Source organism: Nothoprocta perdicaria, unplaced genomic scaffold (genome assembly GCF_003342845.1).
Source record: "Nothoprocta perdicaria isolate Ctin4 unplaced genomic scaffold, notPer1 scaffold_49, whole genome shotgun sequence".
In the NCBI taxonomy this organism is placed as follows: Eukaryota; Metazoa; Chordata; class Aves; order Tinamiformes; family Tinamidae; genus Nothoprocta; species Nothoprocta perdicaria.
Window position 1 is genome coordinate 3,733,258 of NW_020455743.1, and position 26,568 is coordinate 3,759,825.

The 26,568-nt window shown below is 42.7% G+C and overlaps 1 protein-coding gene across 1 annotated transcript in view; it reads left to right on the forward strand.

Annotated features, from left to right (window-relative positions):
• Positions 1–3,228: 3,228 nt before the first annotated feature.
• SYTL5 (synaptotagmin like 5) overlaps positions 3,229–26,568 on the forward strand; it is a 67,777-nt gene continuing 44,437 nt past the window's right edge. Inside the window, exons 1-2 of the mRNA XM_026047317.1 lie at positions 3,229–3,251; positions 23,933–24,378. Coding sequence (XP_025903102.1) covers positions 24,260–24,378 — 119 coding nt within the window. The 5' untranslated portion in view covers positions 3,229–3,251; positions 23,933–24,259. The remainder of the gene's footprint in view (positions 3,252–23,932; positions 24,379–26,568) is intronic.

A 26,568-nucleotide genomic window follows, 5' to 3' on the forward strand; every position in this document is an offset into this window, starting at 1 on the left:
TAGTGTACTATAATAGGCTTCTTTTTTACCAAAAAAAAAAAACCTGACCCCCCGCTCCACACACACACACACACACACACACACACACACACAATTTCACCGGCAGTGGAAAGAAGCATGCAAGTGCCACAAGCTGCAGTAAAACTCAAGGAGGGATCCTTTTTCCAGAAATGCCAACAAAGCCCATTAAAATATGGAATGCATCTCAAACCTTTGAAAAAATAGGCAGGAATAGGACACGTGAATAAAAGTAGCTTCCATAGCCTTCCAGCAGTCGGAGATCATTGCTGAAATGTCTGTTTTTTTAATGAAGTCCTCTGCCATGGAACAGCTCAAAACCTGGAGGAATAAAAATAAAAACCTTGAGTCAGTAAAAACGTAATCCTTTCTCCTTGTTGTGGATGTGGTTGTACTTCTTGTAAATAGCCTAGATAGTGCTCAGCCTGATGATAGGAACTTGCATATTTCAGTTTTCTTGAGAAAGCTTTCCTTGGAGACTGTCGTCAGATTCTGTCCCTAGTTCTTGTGTTATTCAGGAGTTAAACGTGAACAGTTATCCCACAGTTAGCTCTAGCTAAGAACTTTTTGTATTTCTGAGAAAATCTCAATTTCATGCTGCATGGTTTCTTACTCAGAGCATTCTACTCAGCAAATTGCAGCAATTGCCTATTTTCTGATATATTACTGATAGATCAGGGTTCTGGGAAGTACAGAGTGCTTCCAGAGCACTCTGCAGTGCTATCTGAAAGGAAAGCAAAAACTAGCAGGTTTTCTTCATTGCTGCTGTTGAACTGAACTCTGTAATTTGTGCAACTTCTTGAGTTTGGAAGACACTGTGTCTGTGTGGACCAGAACATTAGGAAATATCGAGCTATGTATTGATTCCTGGTGTGTGGAGTTAGCAGGTGCTTTTCCAGAGAGAAAAATCTATTGGAAACCATTGCCCCAAAGGGCAAGAGTGTTGCCATAGCACTCTGGAAATGGGCCATGAATACTAGGAATGATTCTCAATAAAGCTTTCTAGCTTGAAGAAGGCTGCAGCCAAGGACTGGAGCGTGGAAATTCTGTACAGTGATACAAGTGTTAGCAATGGAGATCCAAACCACCAGTGAAATAATAGCGAGAAGACTTTACCTTTCTTCCAAGGAAGCCAGAGTTCATTGTTATTTATACTGAGGCTGGTTCATATGGTCTGTTATGGATCACAGAGGGCACTTAATAATAAATATGGATTTGCGTGGCGTGCTGCTGCCTAAATAACATAGTTGTCCAGCCTCTATGAGCAGCTGCTTTCTGTACCAACAGAAAGTTTGTGCTATTTCTCAGAAATTCTTGTATTGGGGTATTCTGGTTGGTAATGCTGTATCTGAGCTATCAGACTGCTGTGTAAATTGTTAATATATCTTTTCACTAACCTCCTAATCGAGATTGATGAAATGAAGCTGTAAAAATCACAACTCTGAACAGTGTGTTTTAATATTTCAAGATAAGTTATGCCATTGTAGAATATATTTGTGGGGTTTTTTTTTGATGCAGCATAGAATTGAATTTAGAGCACATCCTTCCAGTAGATTTTCAGTGCTGTCCTGAGTACAGCATTCAGCAAATTCAAGTTGGTTTTTAAGCTAGTTTTATTTATACAGTAATCAGGTAAACACTGCATCTCTTGAGATTACACTTTCCAACAGCATGTTTGTGTCCCATCATTGGAATAAACTGTAGTTTCTTAAAAATAAATGTAACAATAGGAATGTGAAGGTGACCCAAGTAACATTAGATCTCTTTGTGCACAAGGTGACCTTTTTTTATGCCTTTTCATCTGAAAGCACAGGAGGTTTTGGCTGTATCCATTAGTGTTATTTTTATTTTGATTTTTTTTTCTTTTAAATCAGTTTTCAAGTCAGTTACAGCTGTGGTATTACACACAGTGTTATACTTGGTGTTAAGTATTTTCATGCGCCCTACATCTGCAGCTATTTCAAAGCCATACTTTAAAATGTCAGGCAATGAACGTTGGAGCTAAACTAATTTCCTTATCTTTTTAAATGTTTGTTATGTGAGCTCTTCAGGTGCCGGAGGATGCCAGGGAGGGGGGAATGATGATTTGTTTGACTCATTTAGGATGAATCAGGATGGTTTTAGTCAGTTACTTTTGAATTTTGTAATATTTTCCAATACTTTCAGCTGTTTCGTAAATCTCACGTGAACCACTAAAAGCAGCAGTTAAAAACCTTTCACTGTCTTTCTTCCACCTGTCTTCCCTACAGTTGGATATGACGCTTTCACTACATCCCACTCTATCCTCTCGACTCTCCCCTCATCCAGCGCAAGCTGGATACTGATGGAGATTCCCCATGGAAAATGCGTTGGGAAAACATGACACACTACGTGGCAAGTAGCCTGGTGACCTGACAAGGCTCTTACCGCACAGCGGGGCGGGAAAAGACATTTTGCGGGGGGCAACTCCTGCCCGCCACACGAGGGCAGCCATTTCGCGAGGGGCAGCTCCTGCCCGCCACACGAGGGCAGCCATTTCGCGAGGGGCAGCTCCTGCCCGCCACACGAGGGCAGCCATTTCGCGAGGGGCAGTCCCTGCTCGCCACCCGGGGGCGGCCATTTCGCGAGGGGCAGCGCCTGCCCGCCGCGCGGGGGCGCTGCGGGAGCGGCCATTTCGCGAGGGGCAGAGGGGCTGCCCCTTTCCGCCGCGCGTTGGGGATGGCGCCCGCTCCCCTCAACGACGGGACGGGCAGGGCGAGCCAGGCTCGGCCCTCCGCGGCGTCCCCCCCCCGCTCCCCGCCACGGCGTTTCCCGCCAGCGAGGGGCGCTGCGGGCGGCGCAGCGGGCATCGCCGCATGGCGCTGGCTCAGCAGGAGCGGCAACAGCCGGGGAGGCGCGGGGGGACCCGCGGCGGCAGCCCCGGGACCCCTGCCGGGGCGCAGGGATGGCCGCGCCTCGCCCGGCTGCAGCCCTTGCCGGGCTCGTTCTGGTCGGCGAGACAAGAGCAGTTCAGGCGGGGGCGGGAAGGGGCGAGGCTGCCGCCGCCAGCCCGCACCTGCACCCGCAGCCCCGTGCGAGCTGCCGCGCGTGTGCGGCGGGCGGGAGGGCTGCGGGAGCGCCGCGCCTGCCGCCTCCCACAGTGACATGGGCAGCCCCTCAGGGCAGCGGCAGCGGCGGCCGTGGCCGTGCGGGCAGTACCTGTATCTATCAGAACGAACACAGCTCTTTTTCTTTTTTTCTTCCTGAGGTTCCTGGTAAGTCCCTCTCTCTCAATAGCAAATACAGCCGGTCTCTGCCAGCAGGGAGGAAGACGGAGCCTGCGGCAGCAGCCCTGGGCAGAGGGAGCCCTGGTGGGAAGAGCCCCCGCCAGGTCCCCTGTGCCCGAGGGCACCTTCCGAGTGCCCTCGGAGAGGGGGACTGACTTCCTTTGGCTCCCCCCCGCCAGGAAAACGGTAACTTGATGGGGAATGTCTGCATGCTTTTATTTATTCATATTCTTTAGCCTACATTGCCATGAGAATTGATGGTGGTGGACGGTGCTCTCAGGCGCTCTGCAAGGAGGGGTCGATAAGGAAGGGGCAGTTTGTTGTCTTTGGTGCTGGGCAGGTGGGTGGCACTCAGGTGGAGACGGCCCGAGCCCTGGGCTACCCAAGGTATTTGCTAAGTTTTTCTTTCTTTCTTTCTTTCTTTTTTTTTTTTTTACGTGAACAAAATGTTTGTTTTATGCATAATAATAAATAATCTAAATATTACATAATTTCATAGACAGGGAGGAGTAAGTAATGGAGAGGGAGAATAACTTACAAGTGGCCATAGCCCGCCGTACTTGATGGTTGCAAAGCACGGCCAGCCTGTACGCCTTTCAGCGTAGCCGGTGTGGAGCTGTGTACTGGGAATGGAGTGGAGGATCCTGCTCCCCCCGGCTGGCCGCTTTGGAAAAGCTTTGGGATCTGTCGGGCGGCCGGCCGGGGATGAGCCCGTTGTGTGGAGCTGGAGAGCCAGAGGGGCAGCGAGCAGGAGGGTGAGGTGTGGGGAGTGCGAGTGTTGCTGCTCCGTGTGCCACGCGGGACATTTCTCACAGTCCTCGCCATGCTTAATGGTCCCTCACTGTATAGTCTGTGAGAGAATGTGTTGTCCGGAGTAGATGTAAAAGAATTGTGATTGGACTGATGTCTTGAAATGTCAAGACAGTGATAGTGGAAGCTAGGAAAGGTTTAAGGAGACCCAGCGTAGAAAATTGAGATGGGACGTGCAGAGGCTATACAGAGTGTGTTTTAACAGTGAAAGTACTGTTACCGTATCAGCATGATGAAACTTTAAACTGAGAGATTTTTCTGAAGCAGAGCCTCCGTTTCTAACGGGACTTAGCAGGGGGATAGTCCTCTGAGCTGCATGTAGAGGCCAGAAGAGGTGAACACGGTGGAGCCTTCGTGTCTCTTTTCAGGCATACAGTCAGCAAAGCTGTGTCAATGCAGAATGCATGCCCTGCATATACTCTCCTGCCTTCCTGTTGCTACCCCAACTTTTTTAACATAAAAAGACACGATAATATTGCTGATTCTGTGTATTTCTATTATGAATTATCCTCAAAATGCAATTTGATGCAGGGGTTTCATGCTGCTGTTTCGCATCCAAGTGAGTGTAATGGAGCTTTGGAAGGTAACTTGCAGTGAGAATTGTTGTTTGTACTTTGTGGTGGGAATGGTTGGAGATAGGGGCAATGTCCACACTATATAAGTGTATTTACACACCTTAAGTAATTTCATATGTTGACATTTATAAGCTATCTTTTACACTGTATTAGACACTTAGCAGCATATTTTGGCTTTTATAGATTTCATGGTAGTCGAAATCTTTTAATTTCTTTGAGATAGATGAGTGATTATTTAATCAAAACTTACTGTGAAAGAAAATCTGTTCTGTGTTGGCACTGTATTCTTAGTGGAAAAGTATAAATGATCTTATTAAATGTGATCAGCAAATCATAGTCATCTACATTTTTGCCTATCTACAGGATGTGCTGTTAATATATTAATGCTCTCTGTCTTCCAAGTCTGCTTATCAAGACAGAGGTGAATCTGATGGTTAACTGCTCTCTGTTAGTGAGATGCTCTGTTTTGAAGGAGCAGGAGGGGAGGGAACCTGCTGAGCGAGGTAAGGACTGAAGGCAGCCAGAGGTTGCCAGGTTTGCTAAGTGACTCAACACTCTGTTTTTTAGGGCTTCACTGCTGTTGCCTTGCCTAAGTTTCCTCTGCTTTCTAATTGGGTTTTCTTGATACCAAGGATGAAGGAACTCATGTATTCTACCAGAGATATGTATAAGTGGAAGCCAATCTTATGATTGCGATATATGTCCAGCAAATGGTCATTAAGGTCTTCATTATGGAAGCAAAATGTTAAGTTAAACAATAACCTCTATAAGGGAAAAAAAGAAAAAAAAAATTAGTCTTCCTCCTGCTTATAACAGCCCTTTAAGCCTGTGTCTTAGACTGCCATGGGCATGATGGAGTGTCCCAGTTCAGCATGGTTTTCCATGGGGCAGGGCACAGGCAGCTTCAAGAGCATTCTCAAATGCTCACAGGCTGAATCCATCTGTCTTGATGTTTACATCAGCCAGCACTGGAATTTCTTTATAATTAAATTCAGTTACTCTATGCCTTTTTATTTTTGCTGTAACATTTCCCATGGTATGCTTTTGAATTGCTTAGAAACTTGAATGGATTTTAGTGATGGAACAAAATTCCATCGTGGTTTGTGCTGTATTGCACAAATGAGTGTTAACAGGAATCTCCTTAAATGAGCATTGCTTTTTCTTTTTCTTTTTTTTTTTTTTAATCCTTTTTGGCTGGCTCTGCATCTTCACTTGAATGTGCTTCTGGAAAGTTTAATCTCTGGTGGATAGCGGCGCTCGCTGTTAACCACCTAGGTTTTTTGTTGTTCTGTTTTTGTTTGTTTGTTTTCACCGTAGCTGTTTAGTGTGAGAGAGGCTGTGTGATTTTTGAGTAAATGTATTCTGTGCTGGAGTAACTTGTCATCTGAATGCAACTGAATTATTTAGTGTTTCTGCGTTGGGTTAAGTTTTGGACTAGACATACTCATACACCTGTGCAGCCTAGGAAACTGTGGAGGTGGCCGTGTAGCAGTAAATGAGAGGAAAACACCTTTACCATAGGGATGTTTCCAATTTTGGTTATGTGATACATTATAGGCAGGGAGCCAGCGTAGGAATTATGTGTAGCACCACTGTGTACCTTTTCATGTTCTACGCTTGCAAGTTGATCCGGTTCAGTTAATAATATTTTTTCATGTGGACTTAACAGTTCTATACGATGCACAGTAAGCTGTGAAAAAGCGATCAATACATACCTAAAGAAGAAAATTGAATCCTGAGATTCATATTTAAATGGTGTGATTTAGAGAGGAGATGAGCAGTGGAAGAGTCTCATCATCAGCCTGTCGAAGAGCTGCACTACTGCTGTTTAGGAAATGTGCTGTAGATATAGAAGCCTGATTTTACGCATCTGAGTTCTGGAGGATTTTTTCTTTGTTTGTTTTGCCTATTATTTGAAATACTGGCTAATTGTGAAACCCTCATTGTCAGAACTATGTGGATATGTAGGATGCAGTTGAGGAGAAAGAATGATTGAAAAGTGCTGGAAGACTATAATTTATTAGGTAAGAATATGAACTAAGAAAATAAGAGACTTTCTCAATATTTTCAGTTTCTGCTTAAACATGCTCATATACATCCTTCAGTGAAGTGGACATGGCAGCGGAGAGAGTTGGAGAGCTGGGAGTGACCTGTGCAAGCAGAGGTGTTGTCTGACTGGGCGGCGTGAGTTAGGAGCGCGCTCAGTGCCTGGGGGCGAGGAATCCTGCAGGCCACAGTGTTTCTGATAGATTCGTAACTCCTGCACTGGAGGAAGTTTGACAGAGCCCTGGCACAGGCTGCCCAGGGAGGCTGTGGAGTCTCCTTCTCTAGAGATCTTCCCAACCCGCTTGGATGCCGCCCTGTGCCCCGTGCTCTGGGTGACCCTGCTGGAGCAGGGGGTTGGACTAGATGATCTCCAGAGATCCCTTCCAACCTTAAGGATTCTATGATTTTATGAATACATTATCCATTGGTACCTCCTCGCTGGCCTCACTGTTAAATAGACATAATACTCATGATTGCTGCTAATGTTTCTAATATTGTCATTTTGGGGAGTAAAGATGGATTTTTGAGAGAACATTTGGTTTCTGTTCATCATCCACATGATTCAGCTTCCAGCTGACACACAGTCTCCAGATGTGGCCTCACCAGGGCTGTGTAGAGGGGGACGATCACCTCTCAGCATGCTTGAGATACTCATCTTAATGCACCCCAAGATCCCATTGGCCTTCAGGTCCTCTTACTGAAAAGTGTGGAATCTTCCTCCTGGCCTATTTCTGCTTCTGTTCTCATCTTGGAGGTTTTGACTTTCTTTCACTGAACCTCTGCATTCATTTACCCACAGCTCTGGAGGAGAGTGCCGCTCTGAGCAGGTGTTTTTACCGTAGATGCATTCACTTCATTTTTACTTTCATTTCAAACATAGTGTAAATCAGTGGCATCCTGCATGCATGCCTGTAGCATATCCTCTTAAAATGAATAGCAATCTCACCAACAGCAAATAGAAAAGCAATAACTGTTTCTTAACTGACTTTCATTTGATACCGAAAAGATTGCTGTCAGACAGCACGGTTTCTATGGCAAGTCTATTTGGAGTTGTTTATTTGTGTGACTAGTAAATAAGCAGCTGTCCTCAGACTTAAAACCTCCATGAAGATATATATATATATCTTTATATATATGTATGTATATATATATGTATAAAAATTAAAAAAAAGAAAAGAGAACTCTGAACAAGGAGTGGAAAAAATTATAGAAGTAGTGTGTATTTGTACATGGCTCTTTAATCTTCTTTACTCAAAAGCTACAAATGGTCAAAACTAATTTCAAAAAACTTTCTTTCCTGTGAGGGTGACAGAGCAGTGGAACAGGCTGCCCAGGGAGGTTGTAGAGTCTCCTTCTCTGGAGGTCTTCCAAACCCGCCTGGGTGCCGCCCTGTGCCCCGTGCTGTAGGCGTGCCTGCTTCAGTGGGAAGGTTGGACTAGATGATCTCTAGAGGTCCCTTCCAACCTTGAATATTCTGTGATTCTGTAAGTTGGATTTTTCTTATCTTTTGGTACTGTCCCAGCTCGTAAGTAGACTACCTCAACTTGTACATATTAAAAAGTGTTTTTATTTTTGAAATTCCCCTCAAAACCTCTTTTTAGCTTTCCTTTCTAGTTAATAGTGAAGAATTGAGGGCTGGTTTTCACTCTATTTGAAGAACAGAGGAATAGTAGGAGGAGCAGAATAATAGAATAATATGTGACTATATGACTTACAGATAGCTGTGGGTTTTTTTTTTTTTTTTTCTTTTTAATAGTAGGGAATGGAACTGCGTCTCTGTGGATTTAGAGCAGAGCTACTTTTCACTTATATAGATGCAAGCTGAAGTGAGAGAAAAAATGGCCAAGCTATTCTGTCCTGGCTTCTGTGTGCTTATGTCCTCTCCTGTCTTCTCATCACATCAGATGAAAATGCTGGTGCTCCCTGAGGGGTAGCAGGGAATCTGTTATGTCCTCCCAGGTGGCTCACATGTATTGCTTTGACCTGGAAGAGAGCACAACCCAAACATCAAATGGGTCAAGAGAATGAGAGACCCCCTGAGAGTCAATGTTAGGGTCTTAACTATAGATTATCAAAGCTGGAGTCAAGGAGAATGTATATATTCTTATACATAGCAAATTCTCTAGTTAATTCACACACAGATTTTTTTTTTCCTTTTGTTAGATAACTATGCAAATATATCTGCAGACAGAGTTTATGCCTGAGGACAGCAATGAAGTCAGATTAAATTATTACTGTATAATTTTTTTCATTATTGCAAATATTACTGGGACTTGCTGTGCCTATAAGATCCCCCATTGCTATCTTTTGTTCTTTCTGTTGTTTTGGGGAAAAGATCAAAAGAACTGTGAATCATAAAGTGTAAAATATGTGGCAAGCCACTCTTTCAGGAGGGTAAGTGGGAATGTGAACAGTATATTTGAGAGGAAAGTAGCAAAATTGCACTTAAAAGGTCTCGAAGGTCAAATACATGTGGGTTACAGGGAATGAATAGTTCTGGCATCCTTTTATGGGAATGTCAGGGGAGAGAGAGACATTCCCTTTAGTATTATACTAATACCCAAATAGTAATTTTCAGGCAAAAAAAGAATAGCAACAGAAGGATTATGTGGTCTCACATCTCAAGGGGAGAAAACAAGCAGAAGGCCTGTGACAATTTAGTCTGTTGTGATTTGTGGATTAGAGTTTCGTTTTGCCTCACAGTGGATTTTTCTGTTCATTTTTGGAAGACTTTATACAGCTAAGTGACTTAGGGTTTGTTTTAAAAGCTAGGCAGCATAGAAACAAAAAATTTTGCTGCATTGACAGAGCATTTTAAAGTAATAGTAGTAAATTCTTCTAATATTAATATGTGCTCTCTGTGGTATGATACTCCTTTAATTAGTTTGCCAATGACTATGGATAGCTGAGGGAAAAAATGAGTGTGACTCCCTAGAAATCCTACTAAAGGAGGATGATTTCATCTAATGTGCTTTTGGTGAGAGATGGTGGCCAGGCAAATGTTTCTGAACTTGCCAGCTACCAGTAATTTCTGTACTACAGAAATTTCTGTATTGTTAAATTAATGGAACACGGTTGACAGTAAATATCGAGAAGAATGGTTGATTGTTAGTAAATACCAATTTTTCTGTTATGGTTGAAGGAGTCCCACAGTGCTGATTTATTGCTGTGCCGTCTTCTGTTAAGACCTTTTGCTGTTTGAGGATGTCGGTTCATACAGAAGGAGTCTAGTTCTGGTTTCCTGCCGCTGGGCTTTGTTGCAGTGCAGCTTCAGTAGCAGAGGCTGCCTTTTCTCACAGACACTGTTTTGAAACTCTATCATATAAAGAAATAAAATGTCAGCATAAGACAGGGAATAGAAACGTATGTAAGTAGTAATGATGAGAGACAGTGCTACAGTCAAGTGTGGTGCATCACACACCATCGCTGTGTCAGCAATAAAATAAAAGATATGTGTCAGCAATAAGGTATTCCCTGACCAAAAAAACCTGTCATCCTGCTTGAAGGTCCTGTGCTGTGCTATGTGTATGGACTTTGCAAAATGGAAATTTACCCCTATGACAAAATAGGAGCCAGCCACATCCTGTGCCTTACTCGTTATTCTTCCTTACTATTCCTTCCTTACTATTCTTTCCTATTTGGAAACTTTAGCAATAGTATTAACCAAAGACTCAGCATGAGAAACTTTATAGATAATTGATAGGTAATTTGGCAAAGTAGTTAGTTATCATAAATAATACATAAGTCTTTAATGGGAAGGCTTCCTTGCCCACTTAGGGTTACATTCAAAATAAGAAATATGATTCTTAATGCCATGTAAAATAGGTGAGGCTCTTCATTAAAATGTACACATTATTTCAAATTGCTGGAAATTGCTGGAAATGTCATGTCAGGCATCCTTGCAATCCATGGTATAGTTTTTCCTTGAAGTGGCCTGTTAACTAAGACAAAGAATACTTAACTACTTACTATATGGGAATTGCAGTATAGAGAATCCAAGAGACTAGGTAGGGTTTTCATCTGAAAACAGTTTCTTCTTAGTAGCAGGCTACGGTTGCAGTCAAAAGATCTCTGCTTTTTGTATTTGTACATGGTGATGGAACAGTGATGAACTAATCATTTACATGGCAATGTAGAATAGAAAAAGGACTTTAAGAAACATCCCCAAAATTAGGGGATTTTAGGATAATTTGCATAGAAAGTACTGTTTTAGATAGAAATTCTGTTTTAGAAGTTTGTGTAAAAAATTACTGAGCAGGCAGAATTTGATTGAAGTGTTAGAGAGAGGCAGGTAATATTGAACCTGTCTCATCCTTAAATGCCTTCAAGTGATACTGATATGTCTGACACTACAAGAGAAGAGAATATTTGAAAAGCTGATGAAAACTGGAGAGCTCTGTATAAAAAGATGTCAGCTTTCAGGGAGGGTGAATTGTGGATGAATTTGGAGAACAGTTTCTTGTTTTTCATGTATTATTGCTTATTATAATTAATCCTTTATGTGATTGCTTCTACATTTTTCTCAGCATTTTGCAGAATTTGACAGTCTGAGTCCTACTTCCCCATTCCACAGCAGAATGGAAAGTGAATAATGATGTGTAGTTGCTGTCTAACCTTTAAGCGCTCACTTAATCCTGGTTTCTCATCCACTTTTCCAAGTTGAAGGGTATTTTCCAGTGTCTTGGAGCATTCAGATGCTTCTGCTCTCCTTATTCCCGAGTCATTGAGAAGGCAGACTTCGTGTCAGGAGGTTCATAGCAGCCGTAAGGCCTGGACTCAATACACTGAGGGTGAATAAACTGATTTAAAAATGAATCTAAATCCACACCTAGAAGCCTGGAAATCTAACTGTGCCCATCCTGGTTGGCCGTCATGAACTTCCTTGTTTGCACACTCGGACTGTGCATTAGCGATGATGTGGTGTTTTTTGTTTTGTATTTAAACAAAATGTTTTCCAGTAACCTGGCTTACTCCCTTCACAAACAGTGCTGTGAATATCCCCTGGGTGAGATTACCTCCCATTAGCTCCTCAGTGATTACCCAGGAGGAGCCTCTCCCTGGTCTCTCTGCTGTCCTTAGGGAGATGCTTCTCCTGCAGCCTGGCTTGATGGGATAACTGGAGACTTGCTCAATTGAGGGCAACGTGGCCTTGGCTCAGGCCATCACCTTTTCTTTACTGTCCAGGCTTCGTGTGTTGAGGCAAGTCACGAGCTTGAATGAATCTTAGGGATGAGATTTGACAGGTCTGCATGTCTCATGCTGAAATTCCCCTCAAAGTTTTTGATATTGGGAAATGGTCACTGCTTTAAGAAACTTGATTCCTTTCTGTGGCTGTTATGTCACATCTGCCGTAACAGCCATATGCTGAAAAGGTGATTTTTCAAATGGCACTGGAGGAATCATGAGCAAGTAAGTTGTGCATAAGGTGCAGATGGACAGTGTGTTTTGGGTTCTTTGGGGTGACGTTTTATATTGATGCATATATTAAAAAATTAAAAACTCGATTCCCCACCGTTTCCTGTAATACTCACTAGCCCATGTCAGCAGTGATGCATTTGAGCCCTGGTGTAGCAGGATGCAAGTGAAAATGCATCCCCACTGCACCAGGGGCACCCCCGTACTGCTGGTTTGTTCGTTTTTTTTTTTTTTAGTAGTTTGGCAAGTTGGAGGTGGTTCTTTCGGGGCTTTGGTGTCTCTGTGCACTCAGTCTTTTAGTGTATGGTTAGCAAAGTTCAGCAATTTAGTAGGGAGAAGCCATCCAGTTATTTTCCACAAATTAGTGTTCGTTAGTGTAGTATAATTAAACTGTAAATGTGTCTGTTAATTTATCCATTTTACTGGGCAGCGTAGACAAAATATATTAAAGTCATTTTTTTCTTGATGAGAAAATGGAAAAACATAAGGATGCTATTTCTTCCTTTTAATAGAAAGATGCATTTCAGCCTGCACCCATTTCTCTTCCATCCTGCCCCTGCCATGCTCTACAGTGTCCAAGCTCTAATTGACTTGAAGGAAAGCCAAACTTTGTTATTATTGTTGAATGGCGCAGTGTTCCCTGCTTGAACACCACATGTTTCCTTATGGCAGGAAACCTCGCTGAGGATGTTATATGCAAACAGCTCCGCGTCCTGTGGTCTCTCTGCAAATGTTTGAGTTCATACTGTGTTTGACCTATGGAATGGCATAGCTGCACTGCAGAGTTGCGTGATCAAACAGGCTGCTAAACAATACTCAGTTTAATTAGAAAGTTCTTCCGTCCATCATTCTGTGTTATTTTGAATTGCAAATACTTGTCTTTTTAAGACAATACTCAGTGTTGTTATAGGTAGTTCATCCATAACTTTGAGAGGCAAAGGACTGCAGGGAAGAAGGTCTTAAGAATAAATATATTTGCTGAAAAGTAGCTTAGAATTTATTTAGGAGGGGAAGGAATTCAGCTTTCTAATGGTGGGCTGGGCTACTTCAGGCAACTTTCTTGGTAACAGGTTGAAGTACTAAATATAATGCCATCTTTAGATAACACTTAAATAACTACAAAACAAATAAAGAGAGGCAAGAAAGCTGGTTTTGGTCTGTGCCTGTTTGCTTTTGGATTGCACTTAAAGCAGTTAAGAGGTAGAAGGTTCACTACTTTTTTTTTCCATTGCCAAGGTGAAATTCAAAAAGAATTTGATTCTTCTAGACCTGACAGTCCAAGGTAATGACTCTGCAGTTCTCTTTAAAAATATGTGGGACTGTCAGTGCTTATCATATTTGAAAAGCCAGGCTATATAGAAAGTATATCTTTGCTTAGGAAGCTTTACCGTAAATCTCTTTTCCTTCTTTCTTTTTTTAAGGGAGAGACTCATTCTTCTGTTGTAAGATATCAGACTTAAATCCAGATATTTCTCTATAGTCTTTGAGAGGCCCCCAACTGTTGCGGGTAGCCAGCAGTCTACATGTGGAAATTTAGAGCACTGTTTGCTGGTGAAGATGGTTTCTTTATTCAGTGCTAAGGAATGAGAAGATCACTTGATCTAATGTTGAAGTAGGTAGTGAAAAAAATCTGCCATTTACTCCTGCTTTTCCATCTGTGTTTAATATGCATGGAGTCCTTCTTTCCAACTTAGAAAATAAGCTCATCTGTGCTAGATAAGGTGCTTGCATGAATCCCTTTGAGAGGGCTTGCTAGGCTCAAGGACACAAGCTGCATGCAGCAACAAGCTGAGAAATGTGGAGGAAATAATAAAACATACCCCAGATCTCAACATGAGTAAGCCAGTATGAGTGCTTTTATACGCTGACTGAATAGATGAATCTTACTAACCTTCCAGTATTCCTTAGCTAAAAATGTCCTTTATCATTCCCGTATATTCCCTGAGGGCATCTGTCAAACTGAGACTACTTGCACATGCTGTGTGAGAAGAGCTGTCACTACCTGTAAGGAAGAATGCTCAGCTGTGCATGGCTGGGCAATGTTTGAGCCCTGGAAAAACAGTAGCATTTGCACATGTGCTCTCGAGGTAAGGGCACGGAGCCTCCTTCTCGTCCCTTGTGGCACAGTATGGCTGCCTACACAGTGTGCAGTGGGCTCTCTCGGGGAGGTGCTGTCTGTCTCTGAAGTGTCTTTCCTAGATTTGCTGCTGCAAGTGTGCAGGAACTAAGCTGTGCATCCCAGGCCCTGAACAGTGAGTAGTTTGACCCTCGCATAGTGTTACACGTCAGCACCACGTTAAGTGGCATAAACTGTGTGTGCTACAAAGCCGTCAAAAGCCCTGCACGGTGCAGGGGGCTGGAGTAAACTGTCGCCCGAGTGAGGCAGCATGGGTCAAGTTGTGATTTATATCCTGGGAATGCAGCTCTGCACTATCTTTTTCCTTGAATACCTTTTATCTTGCTATTTCATCAAAAAGCTGGCATTAGAGTGTACGACCACCTGCTCTAGAAGATGCAGAACAGATGGAAATCCAGGTTCTTGAACCCTCGTGCTTGTAGTTCCTTTGAATTAGGCATCTATCTAGAAAAAGGGATAGAAGTGAAAAATACAGTGGTTAATTGAAGAAGCCTGATTTTGTTTGGCTATCTTGGAGTAGGAGCTGCTTCTTGAGAACTTGTGCACTTTACTGCTCTTTGCACAGCCCCCACAGCTATTAGATTAGATTTTGAATTGCCTTTAAAGGTCGTCGCGAGCAGCTCCATGAGAAAGTCTGGTTTTCTACAGATAGAATAAGGCATTATAGGGTAGTGTACAATAGGTGGCCTTTTAGGACTTCATCCGCTAACAAAGACTTTCTGAGTTCCCAGGGGTCGAGAGGTGTTTCTGCTGAAGTAATCTGTCATTTGTCATGTCTCTGGAAGACACCTCCAGCAGTTGCATCTGCTGCCTCCTGGCTTGGGGCACTTCCCGCAGCGTGATCCATCGTGCAGCTTTGAATCCCCTCCTTCAGCCATATGTTTGGCTGCTGCTTGCTAGCCACAGGTGAGTAATGTGCTGCTGGGCCTCTGCTCTTGCTTCTTGGGCAAGCAAGGCTGAAGCCTGGCAGTCCGCTCATCACCTTAGCTTAGCACCAACACTTAGCTGTGTGCGTTTTTCTGAGGAGAGATACTGCTGAGGTACTGCATAGGCTGTGTCGGGTGGGGGAAGATGGCAAAACCACCTCAGAGGCCCCACTTGATGAACAGTGTTTTTAGGGAAGAATTGTTGATCTACGTGTGGGTGCTTCATGCAGACCTTGTACTGCTGTTTTGAGCTGTCGTGGCTGTACCTTTCAAGCCCCAGTTTGTGAAGGAGAGGAAGTCCCACCGCATATTCTGTCGCTTCCTTTGCCCCATGGGAAATGATCCTTGGAGTCTGATGAATGAGGCGTGGCAGTTTTCAGACTGAGAGCAGTGTAACCTGTGAAAATGAGAGGAAATACATCAGCTGTCTTTCTCACCTGCCACAGGAGCCCTGGAAACTGAGGTGCTTACAGGTGCAGATTGCCCAGTTCTGACAGGATGAGACAACACACACGTGCATTTGATAGCAAGACTTGTTAAGTGATTTGTTAGCTGGTTTTGCTGCTTGTACAGAGAAGCTTTCTGTATCCTGCTTTCTGATAAACTGTTTGTGTCTTCTGGGTAGGTTTCTGGATAAGTTTCTCCGAATCCTAATAATCCTGCCCTAGTGGGCAGAATGCATTTGCTCGTATGTTTGCTAAGCCTGCACTTGAGGTGGTCCCACTGCATGCCCTTCACAGCTGTTGGAGAGAGGAACAACTCTGACCTTTTGTAAATGTCCTTTGGAAGATGAGATGAGTCATGCCCTGGAAATGCCTGCTTTACTCCACTGCTTGTAGAGTGAGGCTGAAATGGCTGGATTGCAGTAAACAAGGGATGAATCCCTAATAGGTGTTTTGCACCTCTATAGAGATAATGCATGTAATGGATAACTATGTTCAGTACCTTTGGCTTGAATGGAAGCAAGCTCGTTTCTTTTCATTAACGCTGAAATCCAGTTGCTTTGCCAAATAGCTAAAATGTTACTATAATATCTAGTGCTTTTGGGGTATGTTACTATACAATGCTGACATCCAGAAAGACAGTGTGACATTTAGAAAGCCACCCAAAACGCATGCAGGTGGGATTTCTACTGCCCCCTCACCCAGATTTCGTCATTCAAAACACAGTTACTCAAGGACTGTTTTGGCAGTACAGCATCAGTGATCAGGCACTCAGATCAAGAAACAGCTGAAGATTTTTAGTTGGTTTTGTTTTTTTTTATTTCCCCAAGAAAGCTTGAAGGGGATCCCCTGGCTTGCTGGGTGCTCTTCCGAATGGCTGCTATTCCAAATGCCGAATCCCTTTGCCCTGACTCTGCAGCCTGGCTGCAGTTCCTCAACAGTATTTCTGCAGCCCTCTTTTCTTCTCCGGCATGAAGAAAGTAAAGTCAATAGCAGAATTCTAGCACATGAAATGAACCGCGGGTTGGTAGTTAGGAAATAAATATCTGCAAATAAATACTTGCAAAATAAAATGTTTTGCTTGAGAAAGTCAAAACAGCTTCTTTGGGGTATTCTTAATGCGCTGAATTAATGAAAAGACTATAAGACTTACAAGTTTCTGTTGAAACCTTTCATGGCTCTTGATCATTTCTGCAGAACATGCTTATTGGCAACATCCAAGAACCTTTTCAGCCAGGAAATAACCAGGTGAGTCCACAGCATGACCTGCTGAAGGAATGCAGGAAACTTTTTTTTTTTTTCAAGATATCTTGTTAAATAGTGAAAATAATCCTCCTGTTTCACAGTGTTTTTTCTACTTTGTCAAATGGCATTTTCAGTATTAATACCTAACTACAGATTGCTACTCCAGAGAGATCTCCTATGTGGTGTCAGTTTATAATTGCTGCCCAGAGCAGCCTGAAATCCCAATATACAGATGTTTTTCAGGTGTCCTTGGTGTTCACTCCTATTCTGTGTATGGTGCTTTCTGCTGTCAGATGCCATCATGCCGTAATAGATATTAATTTAACTTCTTCTAAACTCACTGTGTCTCATAGCAGTGAGTTTATGTTGTAGGAAATGCTAACGGTTAGAGGTGCTAGGAAAGTTGTTGTGTTCTGTTTGTCTGTTTCTAACATAACTTTCTATGAGAGGATGATTCTTCACTCCCAAAGGCAATACCTTCATTAATGAGGGAAAAGGATGTTAAAAATTCTTAGAAAGAAGCACTTGATGAACTTTCTTCAATGAGTCATAACTAAATTCCTTAACAGTGTCTTAGTGATATTTATTGTGTATCCAGCTATCAGTAGGTATGTAGGAGGCACATTACCGTTCTGTAGCTGTACGCAGGTCTGTTCCATTTGAGACCTCACTGCACTGCTTTTCTTCCATTCCATCACAAAAAGTAGAGTGATACAGGGAATAACATAAATGTATATAGTACTGTAATATTCAGTCCTGTGTGAACATCGCCTTTGTACACATTACGAATAAGAAGGTAAGACTGGGTATGACTCAAGCCCTAAGCCATGTTTTTGTGGGTGATTTAGCATTGCACAGATGTTTCTTTGTTTAACACCAGTAAGAGTATTTTTCTTTCCTTCATTCCTTGGCTCTTATCTGTTTGTTTTCATGGTTAATCTTGCAAGGTGAGGCAGTAAATTTTATTTCCGTTCTTACCCTGATAAGTCTTGTCTCTTCTGGTTAAATACTCATCCAGGAAAGGGAGTGCAATTTAGGCAAAGACAAGAGAAGCAAAAGAAAGAATGTTCCTACCCTGTTGTGTCATTCTTTCTCCTCCTTGTGTTTTACACCTAAATAGCTAAAGCAAATAGTATAGAGAAGACTTTGGTGATTTATTTCCAGCCTTTGTTGCAGGGTTAAAATCCCCCTGTTTTCTTGTTTCCTAGGTTCTCTGGAGAGCCTATGGATTGTGGATATATGTTCATGAGTGTAGGCCACGTTTTGTACTCCGAGCCATGTGCTCTGTTCTGTCTTTGCTCTACGGTGTGTGTATCTGCTGCCTTTCTCCTGCCACAGTTTTAAAAAATGATTACAAGATAATTTTGTATTAAATTAATATAGATTGATTATATAATTATATTAACATATAATTATATAAAATATTAAGATATTGATTAAATTTTGTAAAACCAGTGCTAGCAACTAGCTATAGCCTGAAGGCATTGACTGTAGTTGGAAAAAAAGCAACAGTCTTGTAATAGTACAAGCTTTGCCAGGATTTTATAAGGGAGCTGGAGTAGTGCCTGCAACTTCAAAATGCATTGGTTTTATCTGATTGATGAATAAGTTGCTTATTACAGTTTCTTATTACTCATCATACTTAAAATAGTCAAAGATGCTTATATGCCTTACAGAGGTTGAGTCTTGAAGTCAGATGTTTTGGCGTTTCTCTGAGCTTCTGTTCATCTTAGTGCCCTAATACACCTCTCTGTGGAGCTGTTCTGTGCTTGTCAAACAAATGCCCTGCCGGACAACGTTGCTGCCACTTCTTTTGGGCCAGTTCTGTAATGCTGTATATGCCTTGCCAGTTCTGCCCTTCTTCCAGCTCTTATATCTAGAAGTCTCTGAAGTTTGTTCTTAGGCTTTTGGACAGAAGAAATCTGTTTGCTTGTTACTTGCCTTCTAACCCCTACTAGAGGTTTCAGTACGATTAATCCATGTGCCTTTGACTGAGTTGCCATGCAGGCAACTTCTGTTTGTTTTCTTCTTCTTGACATTTGACTTCCAGGTTTGCCAAATAAGGCAGAGTCCTGTGCTCTGCCTTGCGACCCCATTGATTCTGTGCAATAAGCGTTTCCTGGTGCTTGAGCACCTGCTGCCTTTCAGTTTGCTTAGCTGGGTGTGTGTGCGCCGTGCAAACAGATTGCTGAGAAAGGAAGCTGGTTTTTCTTGATCCCCTGTAAGTCGTTCTGGAAGCACTGTGCTGTAGTTAGGAGAAGGGATGAGCTGGCTATTACACTCTAAACAAGTTATGTTTTATTTGTTAAGTGTTCTTGATATGATAAGTTTCCTTATTTCTAAGGTGGCACTGCCTCTCTCTTCCACTACCATAGATTTGTCGGTAGGTGTGGGCTTCAGGAAAGATAAGAGGTGTACGTGGGGTGTGTTTTGGTGGCTCCCTAGTGATGTTGTTTTAGTTTTGAGTTTTACTTCAGCCCCTCGTGTGGCTGCACTCAGAATACGTGCAATTGCTGTGCTGTGGGCAGTTGCAGTTGGGGCAATGGCAGTTGCACTGATGGGTGCAATCGCTGTGCTGTGGGCAGAGCGCATGTGAGAGGTGGCTCCTTTCCTCGAGCGCGCGAGCTGGCTGCCTTAGCCCAGACTCCTGCGCCTCGCCGTCCCTAGGAGGCAGGGGGGAGCTGCAGCCGCTTGACGCGTGGGCCCAGGGCCGTGGCGCTGCTGCTGCTGCTCGGCGCCCCGCTCTGCCCCTCTGCCTCCTTCCTCCCCCCTGCGGCAGGGATGTCCCAGCCAGCCCGTCTCGGCTCGTGATAGGGCCCGGTCCAATTCCTGGCCGTGCGCCACTGCTTTCGACTGCTATTGCTGCTGATTCCCTAGCGTGCAAGTGCGGTCGATGCCCGTCTCAAGTAACTTCTGTGCTAGTAAACGTGGGCAGCACAGACAACGTTTCTGTGCTGGCAGACGGTTTTTCAGCAACTGCAGGTGAAGGCCCTGTCGCTCGTGTTGCGTGAGGTGATGCTCTGATGCCAGAGCTCCTGTATCCCGGCACTGCAATGCGCGTTAAAGCTGCTGCCTCCGTTGCTGAGTCACTCATTCCTTGTACTGCCTCTGACTAAGGAGACATAATGGCTTGGTGGTGGGTGTAATTTCTTGTAACAAGCAACTTGATAACAGGACCACTGAAGAAAAGAGGATAATTCCTCTCACTTTATCTAACTTCCTTTCAGTTCTCTCTCTCCTGGAGATGCTTCCCTTCCTGTGGAGATAGGGGAGCGATGAGAGGCAGGAGTTTTGCAGTGCAGAGCAGCTGATGATTTGCTATATCCGGGGGATACAGACAATGGTGGCAGTGATGTTCACTGCAGCTGTAATGACTAGGAATATAAAAATGCACTGAATTTGCATTATTTCCTATGTGTTTTTAACCGTAATCTATCACAAAAAAAAAAAAAAAAAGTTTTAGTTTCTGGTTGTTGCAAGAAGCTCTAGCAGCTGCGACATTAGCAAAAATAAACAATATGCTCTTCCCCACTGTAAAGCTGCTTTTGTTTTTTTGGACAAATCCTAAATGACTTCGTTTTGTTCTTAGGTAGTAGGGCGGTAGGTGCCCTTAGGTGGTAGGGCAACCAACGGTTGTCTGCACAGACATAGTACATATTCATAGTGGATGCAGGTATACGGCAGGGTATATTGCACTATATAATAACAATAATAATAAGTAGTGCCTCATTCTGCAAGATACGCCCTGTAATAACAAGAGTCTGTTATTTCTAATCTTCTAGCTATAGCATGAGAGAGGAAGAGACTGTTCTAGACATAGCCTATTGACAGAGACAGGAGGAGCAGGAAAAACAAATAGATTGTGCTAGTGATCTGTTATTTTATCCCTTTCCTTCAGGCAAGGGAAAACAACCACGCACTCAAAGGGCTCTTCTTCTTGGGTCACCTCATTAATTCGTCCTCCTTTACTGATTCTTTTCCCAATCCAGCAGTGAATTGTTGCATTTCTCTGACTTTGAAAATTAATGCTGTAGCCCAAATCAAGTGTAGATTAAAGCCGTCACCATCCTATTAATGGACTTTGTGTTCTTCCATGTACCCTGATTTGTGATCTAGCACTGCCAAAATGCTCCATTATAGGAAATCTTCATTCATTTTGGATGAAAATGACTAAATTTCTTAACCAGCCACAAGGCTGCATTAAACATCAGAATTCCGTTAAATGGAGTGTGCATTTATATTAGTACATTGCACTTTTTTCTTTTTTTTTTTTAACCATATATTGGTTCATGTGCTTGACTTTTGTTGTTTTTTTCCTGGACCATTTGGAAATAGAGTACAAAAACAAAACAAAACAAAAAAAAACACAAAAAAAGGCAGTGTAGAAAATAAGATGTTTTTCTGACTAAATTGCAAAACCCAAGCACAGTCTCTTTAATTATCTGTTGTCTAAAGCAGGGAATTCTTAAGTGCTACTTTTATTATAAACAGTATCTCCTTATTACAACTAATACTACTCATTAGCCTCCATTTCATGGGTTCCTACTGTCGTTGATATCTCACTAATTCTTTTTAACTAATACTTCTGTAACCGAACCACCCGCCACTTCCCACAAAAAGTCCAGGAGCCACAACCATGAGTTGCTGCAGACTGGGGGGAGTTTTAGGGGGCTCTTCTGTAAGGCCTATAAGGGGTTAACAGGGTAGCGTGCGCTCTGCTTCTGTAAATAAAGCTTGCACCCTGAAGTTGTATAAGATATAGACTATGTAATCTGCATTTAACTTTGCCGTCCGCTTCTGTAAATCTCGCTTGCTATAAGGGAGGATAAGGACTAACAGGTAATTTACAGTTAACCTTGCCATCTGCTTCTGTAAATATCGCTTGCTACAAGGGAGTATAAGGACTAACAGGATACATACCCTGCTCTTGTTGCTTTTGCCGTGACCCCGAGATAAGATTCCAAACATGCCAAATGGTAAGGGGATTGTGAAAAGGGGAGTTAGTCAATGGTGGTCGTAAGTAACATTTAACAAAGAAGTTGTAGTCGTCTATAAAAACATGAACCTCTCCTCCAACGGCGCGGATCTTGGGACAATCTGTAAGAGGTCCGCCGCCGGCCGGCTAATAAAGCTTGCTTTTAAACCACCAGGTTGAGCGTGCGGGTGATTACTGGGGTTACGGACTAACACTTCCCTCTTGTGTGGGTACTTAGCAAAATAAAGGCAGCGGTATCACAAAATTTCAGTACAGAGGCTGTGTACAGTGAGGCAAGAGATAGGCGGGACACAGGAGCAACATGGCATTTTGCCTACCTAGATGGGCTTCCTGGAGGATAAAGTTACCTGAACTCTGCCCAGTACTCAAAAACAGCCTTGCCATATAACGTTACCAAAGAAATGGGAGAATTTAGCCCATGGAGGCTTAGCTGTTGCTAGCGTTTGAGCTAGCTTGGGGTGGGGAAAGCCAACTAAGCAGAGGTTGTGCTTGTAATGTCTTCAGAAGGAGTCCTCCTTGAATGGGAAAAATGTGTGCCCCTCTGGGGAGGGAGCAGCATTCCCCAGGTTCTGCAAGGCCTGGAGCTAATTTGCGTGGCCAAATTAGGAAGCCTTTTGACTGGGAGTACAGGCTGCTTTAAAGGAAAAAGATGCTTGGAGAGCGTGGCCAGAAGTCAAGTTAAAATGCAGCAAAAAGGCTGTACAAAGACTCCTGTGAAACATGTTTTCTTTTCTTTTGCTTGTTCTACGCCATTAAATAGGAGGTGGATTTTTTTTAAAAAAATCTATTTTTCCATTAATTTTCCATTCCAACCATCCTAGTCATCAGTGCAGCTCAGAATGGTCATGCTGCATATCAGCTACACTACCTATACTACCCCTCTGAAGCAAATTTGCCAACAGAAATACAGTGCACCTGGAGTAGTGAAACATCGCAGGCTGCTCTTGGTGGGCTGAGCTTGCATTTCTGTGCATTTTGCACCAGGAACCCGTAGTCCCCAGCCCGCTATGCTGTTAGCATTTGGGACGCAGCAGCTAACGTTTTGCTAGCAAACCTAAGAAAGAAGATGGCCTTCTTGGTGCTCAGGCTATAATTTGCATGCTGTATTTTTTACTTTACTACAATTAAATTGTTCTCATAATTTTTAGCCTAAACAGCCTCCTCAGAGAGTTAAAATAATCAGTGGCCCAGATTTTTAGTTTTCTACCAAAAAAATACAATGCAGAGAAACAGGGTAAAATTTTTCGTGGCTCAGAAGGGAAGTTGTACCTTTTTTCAGTAAGAAACTTAGTGTTTACTGATAGTGTGAGGGTTGGATGTTCCAGCTAGTTGACCAAATGTTTCTAATGTCTTCGTGGTGGCTATTTTCAGAGAGGGACCAGTTTATTGCTTCAGTATTCACTATGATGTCTTTCCTGTTCTCTGTTGGGGAATTGGTTTCTCTTCAAGAAATCTAAAAGGGTACAAAGGGATACTTGTCTCACTTCTGAGTATATACATTTTAAACATTGTATTCAGCAGGAGTAGGAACTTCTAGGATATGTTGTCCTAAATTAACTGTCTACAGCAAGTGGATAAATGACTCCTTAAGGTTCCTGTTATTCTCCATTGACTGTAGAGTGGGTGTAATCAGTGATGCGCTGAGATGTAGGTGTGTACATATCTTGAGGTGAATCCATCTTTAGCACGGTCCTCTGCTATCCTTCCTCTTGGTGAAAGTCATTTCATAGAAATCAATAGATTTGTTGTTTTGTTTTTGCAAGATGCTTACTTGCTAGAAGGACTGCAATATTAACAAGGTGAATTTAATCATTTAAGTGTATCACAGTAGGAAGCTTCGTATTATATTGCACCAGGCAGAGCTCTCAGGAGCTCTGAGAATAACCATTCCCATTCCTAAGAGAGTAAATAAACGACAGCATAGAGAAAATGGGGTGCAAGGGGCCCCAGAGACAACTCGTTGGGCTGCAAAAGTAGACCTTCCTTCTTTGGCTTTCACACTATTATTGGATTTAGCCTTTCTTAAATCAGATTTTGATGGTAATGCAAAAATCACTTGTTTCTCTTGTCTTTCAGGTAGTTTGAAATAAATACATCCCGCTTTTCTGTGGCTTCAAACTACACTTACGCCAAGAAGTTGATTCAGATGCCAGTTGTGCAGCCAGTCCAAAGGCGGAGAGTGAGCCCGGGAGCTGGGACCTGCGGGAACATGAGTGGCTTCTTTGCAAAGGCAACTGAGAGAGAGCCTTTATTCCTTGTGTGACTGGAACATTTCTCCAAATACCTCTTGACTGCATGAGTCGTGTAGTTCTGCCCTAAACGTGCCCTTGGGCCCCTGTAAATAAATCATCGGAAGAATTGCTTGGACAGAGCAGTCTTTGAAGGAGGGTCTGTTGAGGAATCATGACCAAGAACTTGGAGGTCATCAATTTGTCGTTTTTGTTGGAACACGAGAGGGAAACAATATTGGGAGTATTGAAGAGAGATGAATATCTGAAAAAAGTTGAAGATAAAAGGATAAGGTAATACTTTGTATTTTTTAAAAAAACAAAACAAACCCCTTCTGTCATGAGGTGTTCTCGTGGACTGTGAAGGTTTTCTAGATGCTCTGGGGGAAAGAGGAGCAATGGTCAATGGTGGAATGCAAGTCAGTCAAGTGTGTTTAAAAAGAGAGAAAAATACTTGTTAGCACCCCTAAGTGTTAGTGTCCCTAGGTAAATGCATGATTGCAAAGTGTCTGTTGCTTCAAAGAAAAGGAAAAAGATTGGAAACTTCAATGCTAGGTGCTTTGGAGGCACATGGAATTAGTGAGAGTTATTTTCTGCTACTAGTGAGCCCATGTGAGACTCATCTGCAGCCTGTTGCTTATGCGTACTTCAAGTTAATGTCAGCTAGAACCATGGTATTGCTAGAAAGTTATCGTTTTGTCTTTGTAAGTTTGTGTAGCACTTAAAATGTAGTGAAAATGGTTTAGTAAAATCTGATTATTGTTCTAAAAATACATCCAAACTCTCTTTACTGATTTTTGCATTTACATTTTTACATTTAAGATTCCCCAATTTCTTTGTCATATTCTAAAATGTTCAAATAGCCTCAAGGAAATGAAATATATAAGCTAGATTTGTGCATGTGTCTTGAAAGCAAGCGAGCCTTTTAGAAATGAATGCTGTGCTTTGGTAAGGAAGGTCACTTAATTTTTTCTGTGGTACAGCAAAAATGAAACACTTCATTTTCTAGCTAACAGGTTCAGAGTGTCACTGAGAGCTTAACTCATACTGATAGCCATCAAAAATATGCAGTAAGGGGTTTTGAATTTCATAGTCTGTGCATTTTGCCCAGTTTGACTGAAGCCACTGTAAATGAAGGGAATATTTGAATCAGGCTCTCGACCTTCTTTCTGTGAGGGGAGCTCTTGCCTTGTGCCTGCAGGGCTGGCTGCGGGAGGGAAGGCTGGAAAGCCTCTCGGGGCAAGTGGCGTGTGCCCCTGTGCAGGGAGGCAGGTGGCAGGGGGCAAATGCAGGATCCTGGATCCTGCCCTGGTTCTGTCTCTTGCAGTATGCCCAGGAAGAGAAGGGAGGGACACTTTGTTTTCCAAACAGTGAGTACGTAAATAAAAATGAAGAGATTTGGTGTGGCTCTCAGAAGACACTGGCTGGGGATAAAAGGGGTTTAGGGGATGTTGACAGAATCTATATGTTCTTTTCTGAGAAAGAAGTTGAAAGAGAGAGAACAATGTGTGGAGGCAGATTGAGTCAGGGGTTTCAGATGATGACTCAAATTCAGTTAGTTTGTCTAAATGTCAGTGTTGCAAAGGTTTTTTGTATGCTTTCCCACTATGTTGCTGCTGCTTCTGCCTCCTCCCTTTAAGAGGTTTTTGGTTTTTAAGAAAACCTGTAAAATTTCCAGCTGTGCTAGCTCTGAAAAGCAGGTTTAGCGTGGATGTGCACAGTACTTGCTGATGGAGAGGCTGCTGGGTGTAAACCAGTGTTTGCTGGTTTCTGTCCACATATCCCAAGGTCAGACTCCCTTGTGACTTACTGAAAAGCATCTGAGAGAAGTGCCTTCAGCAGCAGTTCTCAGCAAACTGAATTTGTTAAGCCACTCAAAGGTAACTAAACTTCCAATTTGTTGGAAGTAATTTTGGAAGTCTTCTTACTTTGGAAGTTAAATATTTAAGTAGAGGAATGTGGCAGCTGATCTGAGCAGGTGGGCTAACCCTGCTTGGCCTTGTTGAGTTGCAAGACTGGGAAGGAAGGATGTTGCTGGGTGGTGGTAAGAGCAAATTAATTGTTTCATCTCTTTCATGATTCTTATGAAGATGAAAACAGAAGATGAGAAAACAGATGGAGCACTGTTTGGTTTAGACATTGTATATATTTTTGTAAGAGGATAAACATTTCAGCATTTCAGTTTTCTAAGGCAGTAGCCTTGGAAATGTGTCCCGTGCCAGTACTCAAAGGCTTCTGCTTTTGATAGATGGCTTTGAAAGATGGTATTAAGAGCAGCAAGGTATCTGGACACTAGTTTACCAAACCCCACAGAAATCTTTTCTTCTGTTACTAATACCGTTGTCTCCCAATCTCAAGTGCAAAGTTAAACTAGTTAAATTCTTTCTTTCTTTTCTTTCTTTCTTTCTTTCTTTCTTTCTTTCTTTCTTTCTTTCTTTCTTTCTGTCTGTCTTTCTGTCTGTCTTTCTGTCTGTCTTTCTGTCT